The 18643-nt window shown below is 33.9% G+C and overlaps 1 protein-coding gene across 1 annotated transcript; it reads left to right on the top strand.

The window, feature by feature from the left end:
- Positions 1-11017: 11017 nt before the first annotated feature.
- Positions 11018-18034, top strand: LOC105345334 (uncharacterized). Its single transcript, XM_011453454.4, has 4 exons — positions 11018-11335; positions 14499-14591; positions 15094-15921; positions 16155-18034. The coding sequence occupies exons 3-4, from the start codon at positions 15165-15167 to the stop codon at positions 16262-16264; spliced, it is 867 nt and encodes a 288-aa protein (XP_011451756.3). The 5' UTR covers positions 11018-11335; positions 14499-14591; positions 15094-15164; the 3' UTR covers positions 16265-18034.
- The last annotated feature ends 609 nt before the right edge of the window (positions 18035-18643 follow it).

The following is an 18643-nucleotide window of genomic DNA, read 5'->3' as shown; positions in this document are numbered from 1 at the left end:
TCAAGCTTACTGAGATAATTGTCCACTTATATAAAGGCATGGCACCGACAGATAGGTCACTAACGAGCCTATACTCAGCAAGTCTAATCATGAGAACTTTCCTACTAGTAGCTCTCTGCTCCCTTGTGGGTAAGTATACCATTTTACAATTGATCATTGGGCAGCAATTGTTTTTATATCAAAAATCTAAGAAACAAATTTAATGATTCTCCCATTTTCTTACCGTCTTCTAAACAAGCATTAATGTTTGCAAACTGTTCGATTGCAATTGTGTTAATATCTCTTTTTGCAAAAAAGAAAAAAATAATAATAATAATTTTCCTGACAATTATATAATGAATCTAACTTTAGTACATGTTAATTAAATTTAGTCGCAAGATCATGGCAATTAACCTGATTTTATTTCCTATCAAGCAAATGTTTGTACAAAAAGTTACACTTAATTACAGTTTTCTAACTATGGCATGCATTTATTTAACCAGCATTGGTATGTGCCGAGAAATGCTTCGACTCTAGTGAATGTAGTCACATGACCTGTGATACCGGATATGACGTTGCCTGTACAAGTCACGTGTGTACCTGTGAAATGAGCGGCGGTGGTGGCGGACATGGACACACAGGTAATATTAAAAGACGATTTATTTATCTCTTTAGTCTATTGTTTTAGAACAAAATAATTGAATTTTTAGGTGTATTTTGTACAAAGATTACATTCAATACAAAACAGACATATAGGTATTATATTTATTTGTATATTATATAATAAAATACGCTCAGAATTTCCCTTTTATGTTCACTTTGGTAAAAATACATGTTTATGAATAGGTGGTCTATAAAGTTTAAATAACCGAATAAATAACGCCATCCTCCTGTATTCCTAATTAATGTATAAAGTGCAACAGAGTACACATAATCTAGTTTTATTGTGAGACCTTTGCTACTTACCATTAATTTAGACAGATAAATATTAATATCTGGGTTTTTTTAAAATACTTGCATTTCTAATATTCCTTATACTAGTATTTCGTTTATAGTTTGACAAGGTATTCATTTGACACTGTGTATGGTCCCACTGCTTTTATAATCAGCAGTACTTTGATTATAGCTTGCGTAACCCAGGCTGACTGTGGACTCCACGGACACTGCGCCATCGGCTGGCATTGCATCGACGGCCATTGCAACTGCAGACATCACTAGAACAATTCTTCCCCTAACCTGAGTAAGACAAATTCGGGTTTTCTATTGAAAAATTGAGTTTAATAGACCGCACATATTAAAATAAGCTTGAAGTATTTTGGATGTTAAATTATATGGAAGGGAATTACCGCCAAAATTCTATGTATCTTGCTTTTATTCTTATTATGCTTACTTCTTTATTCTTCATTACATTTACACTTGCATGTCACTTTATTGTTTTCATATTCATGCTTATCCAATTTCACTTTGATTCTCTTTGATCCTTCATTGTTTGCTTAATTCTATGTTGCAACATTCTCTTATTATTTGTGTAAATTCTTTCTTCTATCTCTGTTACAAACGTGAATTCAAACACGCAAACCAGAAAGCACTTTCAATAAAGACGAATACAAGTTGCATGAATTTATTGCTGCATTATGACGCCAGGCGGCAGTGTGCGCGCTACAATCGCTGCTCCCCGAAAAAAAAACAACGTAGCTAGCTAAATGTGGGATGTTTCGCACCATGACATTTCGCTCCAATGTTTATATGTTCAGATCAAGAAATGGAGGGGAGGTTTAATAATGAACTAAGGGATAATTTATAATTTTGTTTGCCGGGGAGGGGGGGGGGGGTAGGTCGAGTTCTATTTTCAGTAGGTTTACTTCATATGTGAATTTAAAAAAGTTTGAATATTCAAGGGTGGTGGGGTGACTGGACCCCCCTCCTAAAATAAAATAAAATTCTAAGTCTGCCCATCAGTTATATTTATGAGACGATATAATCTTACACTCATAATTAACACCCGTATCATAATTATCATCATCGCAAGCTTGATATGGAAGTCGGTCAATTCAACTATTCATTTAATCAGGACGACATGTACGAGGTTCATGTCTCTGAGTTACATGTATCATAGCCTAAACACCTTCAAATCAAAACATGGACATTCAGTTACATGTACATGATTTTTATTAAAATAAACAAACCTACAATAAGCATGGTTGTGAGTGATACATACACATTTTTATCACTTCAAAAATCTGTGTAAATAAGAAGCATACATTATTAATGTTTTGTATTTTGAAAGAAAAAAAAATATTTTATTTAGAACTTTATATAAGAATTTTTATTTAGATTTGATTTAGATTTTAAACCAAAACGCATAAACAGTCATATCACATACCGTATTTTAATCTCTCTGTCTGGTTTGTTTTCGTATACTCATTGTGTAATTAATTCACTGATAATTTAGATTCGTTAATTTTACCGCGTTTACTTCTGCGACTCCACCGTTCTGTGCCGAATCGCAAGAATATATATAAAATCGCGTGCATCAAACTTAGCTTTCATATCACAAGTTCAAAACTTTTAGAAAATAAAATAAGTGAGATTTTATGTTTTTTAACCCGGAATTTCACGCGGATATTAATTCATCGCATTTTATCAGGGATACACAGTACTGTAGCCTAACGAGAGGTACATAGTGATTCATGCAAGTGATAATTTTCACACGTACTAGAGTACAAGAAAAGCTACTTCTAATTATTTCGTACCCCAGTCCTTTTATTGTTTTTCAAAAACATCTTTAAATTTAGTTTAAATTTATTTCTATTTCATCTACATATTCCGCGGGTACCTGTGGACAGAACCGTGCATCACCCCACCTCTTTTCACCTCAAATGAAAATAAAGTCCTGTCGACAAGTACTTGTGACATGTTCCTCTTCTAAAAATTAAGCGTTCCTGCCAATAATTTGCAAATAATTTGTTACTGCATATATATACGGTACATCATTGCATTGTGGATCTAGAATGAGATCAGATCCACCCCCAATGGAAAATTCACCCTTATTTAATCAACCAAAAAAAATGTTACATTAAAAGTTTAAAAATTTATCAATTTAAACTTAACTGTTATATAAACTGTTATAGTTAAGTTTAGATTGATAAATTATAAACTTTTAATGTAACAAAAACATTAATACAAAATTATCTCTCAGATACCCCCCCCCCCCCCTGATTTTTTTAGAACCGCGCGGAGGCATTTTACATGTACACAAAAAAAACTCCGTATCTTTTTAAGTCTGCGTATATCGTGGCTTGTTAAAAGTTAATTATATTAACATGTATTTCATATTCCTATACTAAGCCCTTAATTTGAGATGTTTTCACGAATTTATTAAATTTATGCCATTTGTTAGTTTCGTTTTAATAAATCTTCGGGAGCAGCAGTTGTAGCGCACACACTGCCGCCTGGCGTCATAATGCAGCATTAAATTCATGCAACTTGTATTCGTCTTTATTGAAAGTGCTTTATGGTTTGCTTGTTTGAATTCACGTTTGTAACAGAGATAAAAGAAAGAATTTACACGAATAAGAAGAGAATGTTGCAACATAGAATTAAGCAAACAATGAAGGATCAAAGAGAATCAAAGTGAAATTGGATAAACATGAATATGAAAACAATAAAGTGACATGCAAGTGTAAATGTAATGAAGAATAAAGAAGTAAGCATAATAAGAATAAAAGCAAGATACATAGAATTTTGGCGGCAATTCCCTTCCATAAAATTAAGGTGACATTTTATTATTTAAATATTACGGGTAAATATGTCAGCATCGGGTTTTGCAAAGTGTCAGTATAGTTTGATGTTACATGTATATCAAGGTTTAAATATTCTTGACACGATGTTATCATTTTAAATGATATCTTGAAATATAAATCAAATCTAAACGATACAAAATAACATAATTTGATTCATGTATATGCAAAACCCAAATTAAATGTCAGGTCAAATACCATAAAGAATTTCTATTATTCTAAAAAGGAAATTTGTCATTTCTAAGTATACTTGATATTTATTTTATTTTATTTTCAGATAAATGCATACACCGGTGATCAATACAGAACGTCCATTAATTCAATGTTAACTATATTTAATGCATCAAAATTTGATAATAAAGTCGCTTATTACGAAAAGTGTGTGTTGATTGATGTACATTTTCATCCACAAAGTATGATTCCCTCTATTTCTTAAGGAAAATGACTGTAATTCACAGCTTTATAGACACTGTCAGAGCTGAAATCATCACAATCCAGTTCTAACCAGTTTATCGATCGGTCGAAACCTTCAGCAACCATGAAAAATCACGGACTGCACGAAAAAATCAAGATGATGTCAGGCTTAATTTCCAGATAAGACAATTGGCTATATCTGGATCTTTTTAACTAACGTACTAATGTACGTTAACAATAATTTAGGTACTTTTACTTACTTTTTACGATCAATTAATTAATTTGTTAGAAGAAAAATGTAAACATAAACAATTAAATGCTTTTTTTGATGATTCTTTGTAGGTCATGATGGTAGCGATTATTTATTGTTTAAATATGTAATGGGAAATCATACTTTATGTAATTTTAAATAATATGACATAAGACATTTGCAAATATTTGCGCGCATGAAATAATAATCATAAAATGCATTGACGGCTCATAGAAATTATAAAGCATTTAGACTACTTCTAACTTCTAACTATTCTAACTTTATTCCTTTGCTAGAAGAATTTGATGTGTAATAAAACTCGAATTTCCAAGATTTATTGAACGTTTTACAGCTTCATTATTTAGAAAAGTCTTCCCTCCCACGCGGACCTCATGAATGTTACGCAACCTTTGGATTATGATACTATTAAACTTTAGGCACTGCTCTCTGATGGGCTTGCTGTTTAATAAAAGATTCTTTTTTATATCGAGGGCGGACTGCGTACGATTTAGCGAAGCCTTGTTTATTGACTTACTAAATCAGAAATGGAAATCCGAATGAAACGCTACGTTCATCCTTTCCACTTTACCGAAGAAAAAATACGGAGTTCCTTTATTTTGGATAATATGAAATTGATTTGAAACAATAAATTAACTACCCAAACATATAACTCTACGAGAAAAGTAGTTAAACATAAAGGGATCCCCTCTTCCTGATGTTGATGTGTCCAATGAGCGACTACATGGGCATGATGGGATCTGTTTGAGAGGAAGACCATTTATCGGAAAGCCACTCAGCGTGTTCAAACCAAAGAACGAGCTATAATACCTCTGCAAAAGTGAATATTTTCGCTGGTGGTTAAGTTCGCGTTTTTCTATAGTCAAACAATACGCGTGGGTAATAAATACATGGATGTGTGATTTACCAAGCTAAAGTTTTAATTTTTTTACTATACGCGCGGGGGTATTTTACGCGGTTTTAAGCACTCGGGGCCAAGCCCGTTTTGACATTAATTTTAATATAATGGTTACATTAAAGTTAATGTCAAAACGGGCTTGGCCCTTGTGGTTTTAAGCTTACAGTATAACTAGTGTAACCCCCCCCCCCCCCCCCCCAACTTTAGCTCTACCAGGAATTTGGGTTGACGGACCTTATTGTTTGCAACCTGAATTCCCCGTAGAATTCCGCAGTTAATAATGCTAGAAAAAACGAGAATGTACTTAAAATGTCATTTTTAGTTAGCGTTAAAAAGCGAACACGAATTTTCTACAACTCATTGATTTCAACACATACATGTACAGGACATTATTTCCATCATAAACCATTATAGAACGGGAGTCTAAGATCGGTAACCTTTCTGAGATACCTTTAGCGGAAATAACAGTCATATGTGTACAATACTAAAAGAATGAAAAAAAAACGATATTCTCTCCATATATTGATTTTTTCTGGTCTTGAGCGTTAGATTACAAAAAAAAGAAGACATTTCAAAACGGAAGAAAATTTCCTGATGTTAGAATAAGAAAGCAACCTAGTATTCTCGGGGGGGGGGGGGGGGGGGGGTTAGGGGTTTGGTTGAGAGGTTACAGGGGTTGTTTTTGTTTGTTTTGTTTTGTTTTGTTTTGTTTCGTTTGTTTGTTTTGTTTTGTTTTGTGTATATGTTTGTTTGTTTGTTTTATGATACGATATACCTAGTTTTATAGTTACAAGAATTTGATCCCGAGAAGTTTTATAGAGTTTCGCATTTTATTGAACCTCACTTTCATTGATTATAGGAAATATCAAATAATAATAAGTTTGAAAAACAAAAATACAGTAGCTTGTTCCGCTTAGATATCTTTGAAATGGCCGATTTAAATCGAAGAGTTTTGGGATCGTTAATTCAAGTGAATGATCATTCATAAAAAATCAGATTTCAAAGGTTCATCATCGGTTTAAGTCGTGAGTATTTTTACTGTGTTGACTGGTTTCTTACTTTGACGCTCCTAGACTCTGGTGTATAAGTGTTTAGACACGATTCTACCCACATTCATATAAATAATATACTCGATCTCAATACAATCCCGTGTATCGACATATCGGAACACAGGAGTGTATATGAGATTTTATCATGTAGGTTGATCTACACATAAAATATTATTGTACCTCTCTAAGTTCTCGTGTTGAATTCATTTCACAGATATAATTACTGCAATATAAGACATCATTTGTGTCCGATCCATTTGTCTAATCTGAAAAAGGGCAAAAAACACATACGTCATGACATGCATATATTTGACAAAAACTGATTTGTATGTAATATGTGTATTTGTTATACTTTCATGTTAAATACTGAAATCTGATTGGTTAAGACGCAGTTAATAATATTTACTATTACCCTCAGCGTTAGCAACGCACTTGGCAACGGGTAACATTAAAAAATATTACATGCGCGAAAATTATGCGCGTACAGTTCGCTGTAGAATTCACGTTATTCCTATATAAAAGCAGTAAAATTTTCTTAAAAATTTTAAAAAAGACATTCAGTATAACAAAATAAATAGTGCCTGTTTGGGAGGATAACAGTTGAAATTGACACCCCTCGAAAACCATTGTCAACCTCCGCTTCGCGTCGGTTGACAATGGTTTTCTCGGGGTGTCAATTTCAACTGTTACCCTCCCAAACAGGCACTATTTATATAGTAATCTCATTACTAAATTATATCGTACTAGTTTATTTTATCGCACATCTTCCCGTCAACCATAAATGAATCGTGGAAGGGATTTTGTATGGTTGGTTCAAATCATGTTTACTGACAAAGGTTGAAGGCAAGCTTTATCTTTAATGTGTTAATTTTATAATGAAAAAAAATGCATTAATATTAAAAAGAAAATATTAGAACTCCGTTACACTGGTTAATACAACGTAGTTGTCAACAGAACATGTTAAAGATTTAGGTATAATGGGAAAACTACTTTTTTGTGATTGTTTATACTAAGTCTTGTAAACCATTTTCATATAAAGCGACAAACTTAGTATGCATGGTTGCACTTCATGGGGCAGCTTCACACAACGGGTGCAGAACAACAATATAGATGTAAATAATCGCTGTCTCCATTATGTTTCTTGGTCTCCTCTCACAAGGGGTCACCGTCCTTCAGCCCTTACTCCACAGTAAATATGATAAACATAGGGGGGTGACGGCGCTCAGGCACTAAGCATTTGTGCACCATGTGTCTATATGATAATCTATACTCCATTCCTGTTACGTTCATTAAATATTTAGTACGGTGTGACAGAAGATTGAGTTATACAGTTCTCTGGCGATGAAGTCCTCTTAAAGAGGGTCTAGTCGCTATAACAGCTATATACTGTCTAGTGGTTACCCAGGCCTTAACGAACCCTACTCGGCCTCGGAGCCTGCTTTATGGGCAGGGATATGTAGCTGACATTTAAATCTAGCATCCCACGCGTAGTAAGGAAATTAAGGAAAAGGACCAGTTTAATGAGCAATAAATCAGGCCGCTTAGAATAAATAAAATAACTTAATTACATACATGTACACCATTGTCTGCTATGTGACTAGAAATCGTGCAGTTTGATAAAAAAGAAATTATTGTTAGAAATTATATTTTACAAAGTAATTGACTTAATATAGAAGATTAATGTGCTCGGGAACGCTTTCTTTGTATAAAGGATATTGGATAGATGTATAATCAACATCATATGGTATTCGATTGATGTGTTTGTTAACCTTTGATGTCGAGAGTTGCGGAAAAACAGTTTGCAAACAAATACTGGACAATGCACATACTGACCGATTGTACAGCTACGTGTATATAGATGATGACGAAGAACTTTTGTTACAGAATATGCGTTATACTGAGAGGAATGCTATTTTTAGAAGGTTATTGGCCAACACAAGACTCCCAACGTGCTGCACTGGTTATGACTGGAATACTTTTACTTTTATTTTCATTTAATTGATTTTTTACTTCTTGTTGGCAATTCCCATGCCATTCAACACATATAATCTATTTACTAGGTTGAGCTATTTCTAGGAATTACCTATCATTAAGGCTTGGTTATCATACATGTACGATCCCCATGTTGTAATGTCATCCGGGTATCTAGTATCGCATCCCTACAAAGCTTATCTCCAAAGTAACACGAAGTACGCGTATTTTTAGCATAGACTCTGTGAAATTTATACCGGATTATGAATTATCTGAGAGCAGGTGCAGTTTTCAGAATTTAAAGCATTGAAATGTTTGCTAACGAAGCATATAAAATACGCTCCTTTTCCAACTAATATTGATTTCTTTGTGTGTGAAATCGAGAGAAGGAGAGAAAATAGAAAGATAATTCATTAGTCATTAAAAAGCTGTAAATAATAATGAGGTGCATTTTTAATTAGGTACACAATTTACTATAAAAATAACCGAAAACAGCATACTGACACAAACATTTAAGAAAACGAAAACGTGCTAAAGCTGAGTTTATTTTTTTTTAAATGCTCGAAATGTCCCTAACTTACTCTGACCTGTACATACGAAAAAAAACCGAGAACACCTTATTTTCTTTCTGATTATATACAAGAAAATCAAAAAAAGGATGAAACTTGAATTCAAATGCTACGGTTTTTAGTAAATATATATCATTTTGCATCTTCATGAACGACTTAATATTCCTTGCATATCACAGAACTACGTGGTTTGTAATTTTAGTGCAGTGGAGTCATAACTATCTTGGATATTTTAAATGAATTTTTAACTAAGGGTAGTGTCACTTTGAGGGAAGTCCTCAAATTGGATTTTTTCCCCAAGAAAACTTGTCAAAACGAAAAATTTTGAAAAAAAAAACATGGACATCATTTCATTTTGTAGCCAAATGAAGGATTGGGCTATGATGCATGGCTATTGGAAATTCCTACCAATCTTTTCTTTAAGTTCTCATATATATATTTCAACAATCGTTTTACCCTTGTATTGTTCTATATACCCTGTAGTTCTTATCAGCAAAAAGTTTAATCAAATGGTTGCTAATTCAGCTAGTCTAAATATTTAAAAACACTTTTAAATAAGTTAGGCTACCAAGAATATCCATACAATAGCTTACGACTGGGGAAGGTTTTATATCTATTAGTTTCCTTCCAAAAATCCACTCGAAGTTTAAGCTTAAGATTAGACATGACATATTGTTGATTACCAATAAGCCAAAGACTGTGGTCCCTGACAGTTCTTGGTCCAAGAATGGGTTCAGAGTTTGATGAAGATCATGTATATGACTCCATAAAGCTGTTTTATTAGCTCGTTATTTAAGGAATAAAGAATCATTCTTTGAGTATTATGAGATGATCAAATACGGTCGGGGTGATCAAATCCATTAAGGCCGAATGGCTTTACGATAGTTTTGATGACGCCCGATCGTATTTGATCACATAATAATATTCAAAGAATGAATCTTTATTACTTATAATTATATATTTATATTAATTTTCAGCAACTGTACGACAAAATAATGAAATAGTCATTGGTGATATGTATTGGAATATACATTACAAAGTCGATTAAATTCGCACTTCGCATTGTTATCACAGCCAAAGACAATGGAAAATGTATATATACATGTTTGCTGTTTGCTTAGATGAACAGTGTGACCTATGGACCTCTTTTTCACTCCCTTTTAGTCTACTCTATCAAATACATGTAATGGATGTCCTGTTATTTACCAAAAATATTTTAAGCATTCTAACGTTTTTCTTTATTTGTCTATATATATATTTTCTATTAGCTGGTAGCATATTGTAAAATTTGATTTGCCTTCGCCACACCTTGAAATGCATAAACAACTTGTTTATCCACTTGAAGTACCTGTAGTTATTAGATTTTTCATTTAAATACGACGATAATTTGACTCATTCCGCGCATCTGATGACAACAAGCTGTATCACTAAAAGCTACCCATTTCACGATATTGTTTAGAGAGTATTTTTAGTATTTTTTTTTACGCAATTTTACAAAAAAAAGTTCCGCTAATATCAACATTGCGAATATTAATGACGACGATAAAAGTATGTCCTGTAATGGGAAATCAATGTCTTTTGCATTCACAAAGATTAACCTATCAAAACAATAACATGGTGTTCGATACAACCAGAAATTTGGAATTTTAGTCTTGCAGCCTTTATTCTGTGTATGTAAATCATTTTATGACAAAATCTTTTAAAAGGAACCAAAAGAAAAAGAAAATACTTGTGCGACATCTATAGAATGCACCCTTTATTAAGTCATAAATTTATTTGACTTAAGGTTGTAGAAATAAACAATAATATTCTCTTTTTAATTCATTAAGATATTCTTTGAAGTTTCTATTTCAGATACAGTTAAAAGCGTGAGTCTAATTAAAATAGCAAAGCGATTACCGCGATAATAGAAATAATGTTGTAGTAATACCGACGCTAACAATACACTGTTTCTCTTGATGAATGGTGCGTGAACATTTGTCCTTTGGTATCACAGAACGCAAATCGCCGCTTTAGTGCTATCAGCGTTAGTAGTCGTTCGTTAGGACAGTTAATTGCTAGACTTTCCTTCGGTTGAAAGGATAAACTACATTTCATTCGATAAATTGATTTTTGTTATCTTTTTAAAAAAGTTAAAGGAATCAATACTATATACAAAAACAAGGGGTGGAAAAGATACGGAGCTCGTAGAATGGCGGTGGAATGCCGGGAAACGTCACGTGATTACTTGTAACAATACGCTGTTTGTTGCCGACTCCAATCAATACGGTGAAATGTTCTAAACATATCTTGACTGTGTCGGTAGTATATCACTGTGAGCACAGAGATTGGTTGACTATGATTTACCGGAACTTTTTCAAATTCTACCAGTGGCAATTCTTGTTAAGGTATGGTCTCTATTTAGTGTAACCCTTAATTCCTTAAAATGCAATAAGACCCTTTTTATGTTCGTATTTTAACTTATTTCTTCAATTAAACTACATTTTGTTTCAACTATACTAGCAATGTATTTACTTTTTAAATACTGTTTTGACAATTTGCGTTTGAAGAGTGTTTGTTTCGTTAGTATGTAATTGTTACTATGAATTAAATCTGCTGATAGAACTTATAAATACAGCGGGTTTTTTTTTCAAGCAAATGATATCGGTAGCTGCATTTGTCAAATTTCAGTTTTATAAAAAGTAAAATGAAACAATTCATGAAGCAGAAAATACACTCAGGGATCGGTCTGTATGGTTTTCTTTTATTGTTGATTGCTTTCTTGTGTGTCCTCATCTTGATGTCACGAGCTCCCCAGAGTCGTTAAAATGACCAATATGTACTTATAGATAAAGCCGCGGCTTGCGAGGAATCAATAATTTTCATTTTCATTTACTTGGAATTATATCATTCTCGTCAATATTTTATACTTTTATGAATTTAAGTCTAATGATTAGCCCATGGAATAGCGGATGTGTAAATATATACATGTGTGAGAGGTGTCCAAACACTTGGGGTATCATCAATGTTAAATGAAATCGGATTCTATAAAAAGATGCTCAAACACCCTCGAACCTGCGTATATAAACCTCCTTGAATATCTAGACGCCATAATAATGCATATGAGATTGTATTGATATAAAATGATACCATCATGTTGATAAGAGTAACAGATGCCACGGAATGGAATGGAAATGGCGTAAAAATGCCGAGAAAATATGAAAAATTCAAACCGCCCTTTGATTTTGTACAGAAAAAAATGGATAACCTGAAGATTTGCAAAGAAACCAAGAACTATTTATTTATTATTTTAAAAAAAAAATTCCCAAAAGACGATTCCGTGGAAATATAATACGCTCAATAAACTTGCAAGCAAAATTGATTGAATATGCCTTGCTAGCGGCTACTTTGATTTCATTAAAAAATTTACAAACTCGATCGATTTTTACAAATCAAAATTAAAACAAAAATAAATTTTTCGTAACAAGCACATAAAATTCATGAGATATAAAAAAAATTTGATTTCCAAGTTTCCGGCGGTGCAAGTTTCTGTATTATAGACCTTGACAGATTCTGACATAATTCCCCACCCATGTGCAGTTTCTGTCAAGCTTCGTTAAGATTCACCGAGTATTGAAGCACTACAATAATTATAGTACTCAGTTCTCGCCCAAGGATATGTCCCAAGCTTGTTCGTACTCACTTAAATGAATCATCTTTTCTGGCTTATCTAGATCAGCAGTTATACGCACGGTTGTCAAAACTAGTGCATTTCTGACAGCTCCATACTTAATGTCTTTAACGCGGCTTTTTTTTTTTATTTCTCTTCTTTCCTTGAAGATACAATACAAATGATTGCTCAAAACCTACTGTAACAGAAGGTTGCATGACGGGTGCGGTTTTTCCTAGCAACGATTTCTCATTGTTCTTGCATGCGGTGACATTTTTTTTAAAAGTGGGTTTTTATATCTATGTTCTTGTGTTCTGTCACAAGTAGTCCGTACTTCATGTGGCATCATCAAACATTGTAAAAGGAAAATTTTCAAATTTTAAAGCTAGAATATATTATTGATTTTGTCATTACCAAATAGCATAAATTGTCATATCAATAAAATAAAGGTCTGTTTATTGACCACACAACCTCCTTAAAGAAGTGTGTTATATATATATATATATATATATATATATATATATATATATATATATATATATATATATATATATATATATATATATATATATATATTTATAATTTCCCAATACAACAAAAAATAAATCGGCACAGTTTTAAATAATTTAAAAATGATAAATATCCAGAATAAAATCACAAATTGATCCTATTAACCGCAAACGTTTTCGCCATTCCTGGCTCTTCAGGCAGTTATGTACAAATGCGAAATAAAGGCGATTTGTACATAACTGCCTGAAGAGCCAGGAATGGCGAAAACGTTTGCGGTTAATAGGATCAATTTGTGATTTTATTCTGGATATTTATCATTTTTAAATTATATATTTATATATATAGTAAAACCTTATTTGACCTTTAGTGTCCATTATATTCTTTACATTCTATATTTATACCAGTATTGCAATTTGACATTGTCTTCCAAAGACACTATATATGGACAGACGGGTCTGTTTTCTTGGACATGAGAATTTGCTATTCATTACTTTCTGAAGGAAATCCTCCAGTAATCATCAATGATTAATCACGGTGTGGAAGCTAATCTTTTTATTTCAGGCGATATAGTAAGGAAAGGTTCAAGGCCTGAACTTGTTTTATATTAAGTTGATGAGTTTCGTGAGAAACTCTCTTCAAACCCGTCTACGATTGAGAGATATAACTTGTTTTATTCTCGTGGAGAAAAAAAATCGGTCGTATCTGAAATAAAACAGCACAGAACAATGGATACAGACCGGTAATGAGAATGCGGCACTGCTGGGCTTATTTTCTCGCTATGAAAGTCGGGTTTTATATTCTTATGATTTTTAATATGTGAATATAAATTACTACGTACCTGTACGCGAATATTCCAAATAACATGAAGCATTAAAAGACCACACGCAAACGATACTTGTCTTTTATTAATTTTCAATCTAAAGTTGAAAATGATTACATGACAGTCATGTAATCATTTTCAACTTAAGATTGAAAATTAATAAAAGACACTTATGATAGTGATACGATATCAGACAGTTACGGGTTACGAGTGAGAGAAGGAGAGTACCAAAAAAAAAACCACACACACAAACCCACATTTTAGCGTGTTTCCGCTCACGGTCCTACAATCAGTGACCGTGAAATCAAGGCGTTTTGGCAGTGTTAACGCTATGAGGTATCTGGAAATCCTCGAGGGTTTTTTTTTATAACAAAATCCAACAAATAATTCTAACATAATCTAAAGGCACGGCTGAATATCAAACTCTAATTAAAAATGAATTTAGACTTTTGTTTTACATTTACGTTTCAGATATTTATCCTTGTTGCCTTATTCTTCCGTATTACAGATTTTTTCTATAATTATAATCCAAAGTAATTAATGGCTTTAATTATTACTTTTATCTTTTTAGAGGATCTTCCCCTTGTATCAGTCAGCAGACAATCCCAAGGGAATGAAATGAAATCGATCTCCTCGATTCTGCATGCAACGGAGCCCACAAAAGGTATCCCTTGATGTTATACTTTTCTCGAGATTAATTTTAGCGTTGTAACTTCTTTGCTCGAGATATTTCAAAAAGAAGCTAATGAATTTTTCAGAGGCTTACGGCGAGTTAGCACAGAGCTCAACAGATCGAATCTAATGGTATATCCCTGAGTTCATATGTTAAAAACAGGCATCGCCTCGCAGGTGTAACGGTGTTTTAGCTATTTAGAGAAATCATTCATGGTTAAATATAACGAGCCTAAGAGCTTAAAGGACAGCTTCATTTGTTGTGCAAGGATCTTTGCAATATCAGCCGATTGAAGATTAGCGAATGGGCAATCTTCCATAATTACATATTTACAACTAATTGAAGAAATGGCATGTTTTAGCAACACACGCTCCATAAGTGCACTGCTATATATTTGTGTTTTCCTCTCGGCACTTCACTTTTAAAAAATCAAAAATTCGTTACAGACGCAGGCACTGGTAGATTAACAGCTTCAAATTGATTTTCGTTACAGTTATTGCTTGAGAGCTGCGGGTGTTTTGAAGTCGCTACAAGTTCTAGGGACTGCAAGGTGTAACTGTAAAAATGAGTCAAACCAGCGAGTTACTGTCTGACGACGATACCGCCAGCGGTGTGACGTACTCCGACAAGTACCCGTATACAACGTCATCAGGAGGCTCCGATCGGGAGGAGCGCGGGAAATTGGAGAGACAACACACGGAAATCTCGGAATTATCAGACGACAGTTATTTAACGTATCAACCTCTTCTACCAAATGACAGCGAGGGGGGAGGCGCACTCGGTGGTGAAAACCCAGCGGCTGATAATGAAGAAATACAGTGCAGTTGTGATAGTTGCCGCGAAGAAGCTATGCGAGCAACGTACGGAAACCAAGACGTAATCGTGGAGGAGGGTGAGTGCTTGTGTGAAAACTGTGTCAAATCTCGAGAATACATTCAGTATGAGAGAACTAACAAAGCTTTGGACCACAGTCATCCAGAGAACGTGAGCAGTGCTCGGACAGCTCAGTGGCGAGCGGGACAGGCCCACTGGACCGGGATCAGCTTCTCTGATGATGACATCGAAATCATGGCCGACACCGACTACTATCACGATAAAAATGTGTTTTATATTGACCCATCAGTGGCCAGAAGTTTACTGAGTGAGTTTTTAGTGAGAGACACCCCGAGGAGGTCTGATCTACATATTCATATGGACACTCGGACCAAGCGACAGAAATTCGTAGCACGCGCCGTGATGATAGTTTCCATGACAATGTTCACGGTCAGCGCCCTCTTGGTAATGGTCTCCCTGATCATGTCCGACAAGATAGATGATCTAGGTGAGTGATTTGCAGTGAATAATTTCTTAGCTTGTATATCTTTTGACAACTTAATGCCAATATCTACTGGTAGACAGCATGATCCGGTATAAAGTGTTAAAATTGAGTGTTTCGTCCATTTTAGGAAAAAATTTGCTATAAAATGAATATCCTCAATGACGTCGTCAAGATTTTTTAACAATCATATTTCTAGATACAAAAGTGCTAACGAATTTTTTTAATTCAATTTTCAGTAAGAGGAAATAACAATCTTCTCCACAAGCCAGTGCTTTCCAGCACGCCCATATCCATAGTAACAAACCTTACTGACGTCATCACGAACGTCACCAGAGGACAGGGTTGACAATCAAGTGTCGACAGAAGACCGAGATAACCAGATGTCTGCATTCCAGCACATTGTAATGCATTCCCATCCTTTGAAGTCCAGTAGTCTGACTGCCGGTCTTAGGGGTTTTCTAGTGCCATAGAGAGATGTTTGTTATCTTAGAGATACTTGCGAATTTTGACGTGTTGCTGGTTTATTTCTACGCAGCCGTAGGAGTTCATTGGCTCTCTGGTGAAATAGCATAAAAACCGTTTCCTTCCTCCCACCCATGTTTTTATTCACAGGAACCAAATCATCGGAAGGCAGATTTCCGTGAATGTGCTATTGAAAGACACACCAAAGTGACGACCGATAATGACTGTTATTGCTGTATTGCAGAAAAAACAACTTGTTTCTGCTTGGTTACAATGAATATAAATATACCACGAAGTGGGTTTATAATAGACTATTTTTGTCACAAGAAATCTATAGGTTTCCATTTTTTGTAAATTATACGGCCAACGCTATGGACATTTTTTATGCAGAACAATAATCATAGCGATTTTATGACAGTTTACCTGTTGTTGTCGTTAGTTAACTATGATATTGTTATTGAATTGTGGCGTATCATTTAGTTGATAGGAAATCACTCACCTGGCTGTACCATTGATGCATCATTAGAGCAAGGTTCGTGTTTGTTCAGGTCTTTAGATTTGTTTGAGGACAAACAAAGAACTCGGTTCTCTAAACGAATTGTGATTAGGAAGCACTCTAAGAGAACAACGAAGCTGGAAACTTATTTTACTCTTGATCATTATACTATACATCAACCAGATACTCTTATGGTACACATAACACTTAGTGTACACTGCAACGAAATTATTAATTCATCAGCATGACGGTTGTTTGTAGCGGTTCTAGTAACCGTGAAACATTAGATATAGGGATCTAAGTTTTAACGGATTTTAATCGATAATATTACGCTTGATGCAGCTAGATTGACGATATAAAGGTGTCACCTTAATGAGAACCGTTTGGATAACTTTGTTTTGGGTGTTCACTCACGTGATCTACAAGAGTCATTCAATAACATTTGAGATTGTAAATATGCCTCATCTTTTTACCTTCCACGGTTTGTGTGGCGCCTTCATTATTGAACTTCGTACGGAATTTATTCAGTAAACTGAGAGTTTTTGTTGATCTATTTAGATAGTACATACGGTTTTAAAAGACTAAACAAGACTGACATTGTGGTTCGATAATGTTTTAATATTTTTTGTTCCAATCATATTTTACCATTGATTATATGCGTATGTAATTGGTAACGCTTGATCATGGATTCCAGCTATTTGTTTTGCTGAAGAAGAGAGCGGTGATTTAATGGGGGCTGGTGGGGAAACCTAATGGTCGTCTTTGATGCTATTAACCCTTTCAAATACTAATATTCTGTCCAAATATCAAGTTGTTTTCCCTGAAGTTTGTTACAATGTCAAAGAATAAACAAACGCCATGCCATTTGATTGGTTTCCTCTTGGGCGTCGCTTTCTTTGAAGCAGTTGATTAACCTGATGCAGACCGATGTGAGAAAGGGATCGTCTTTCATGAATATCCGTTCACCCCGTTTTATACATTATTTAATTACATGAAAATAAAAGTGAAGCCTCTGAAAATATTTCATTCACAAAAAAGTTTTAATCCAAGATATTTGTGATTGTTGTTATGGTAACCTTTTTTTTTCTCAATTCAGATATTTATATAAATATGCGTTCGTTATATGATAACGTGTAATAAAAACGTTATATATTTTTATCATGTTTTTTGTATTGTTATTTTTGGCCTTTATCGGCTAAGAAATATCGGGATTGGAATTAATCTTGCCATATAAGATTTCAACTGAAAATTGCAGATGAGGATGGACCACGAACGCCTCATGGAGTGATATGACGTATAATTTATCTGCAAGAATACATTTAATCCTGGCGTCATTGTGAGTCGTATAATAAACACTGTGTATACGGGTCATTCTCAAAAAAGGTGGATTTTTTCAAGTACCACTTGTTTAAAAACAAAGTACTTACAACCAGATTGAATTTATCATATTTTGTATTGGGCATATCATGTTGTTTGTTTGCTAAAATATGCCAACAGTACATCAAATGAAAATCTATAAAAATATGATATTTACAACCACATGAAAAGAAAACAGTCTTTGGTGTAACGCATAAGAAATATTCATAAATTTCATTAAATCTTATTGTTCATGCATTTAATTTGGTTTTAAAGTTAAATTTTCTGAAGTTTTTCTTGAACTTAATCCTAAAACAAGAATTCAATAGTGTGTTTTCCTTAAATTTTCATATTTGGTTTGTGAATGAGAAATATGCATCTATCTAATGACATTGTATTGCACACTGAAAA

This window comes from Magallana gigas, chromosome 5, assembly GCF_963853765.1.
Source record: "Magallana gigas chromosome 5, xbMagGiga1.1, whole genome shotgun sequence".
In the NCBI taxonomy this organism is placed as follows: Eukaryota; Metazoa; Mollusca; class Bivalvia; order Ostreida; family Ostreidae; genus Magallana; species Magallana gigas.
Note: the sequence above shows the minus strand (reverse complement) of the source record. Positions and strands in the feature narration are given on the sequence as shown.

Excerpts from the sequence above, each read along its gene's own strand:
- LOC105345334 (XM_011453454.4), top strand. The coding sequence starts at position 15,165 with ATGAGTCAAACCAGCGAGTTACTGTCTGACGACGATACCGCCAGCGGT. Across the intron at positions 15,922-16,154 it reads CGACAAGATAGATGATCTAG|TAAGAGGAAATAACAATCTT; the intron begins GTGAGTGATTTG and ends TTCAATTTTCAG.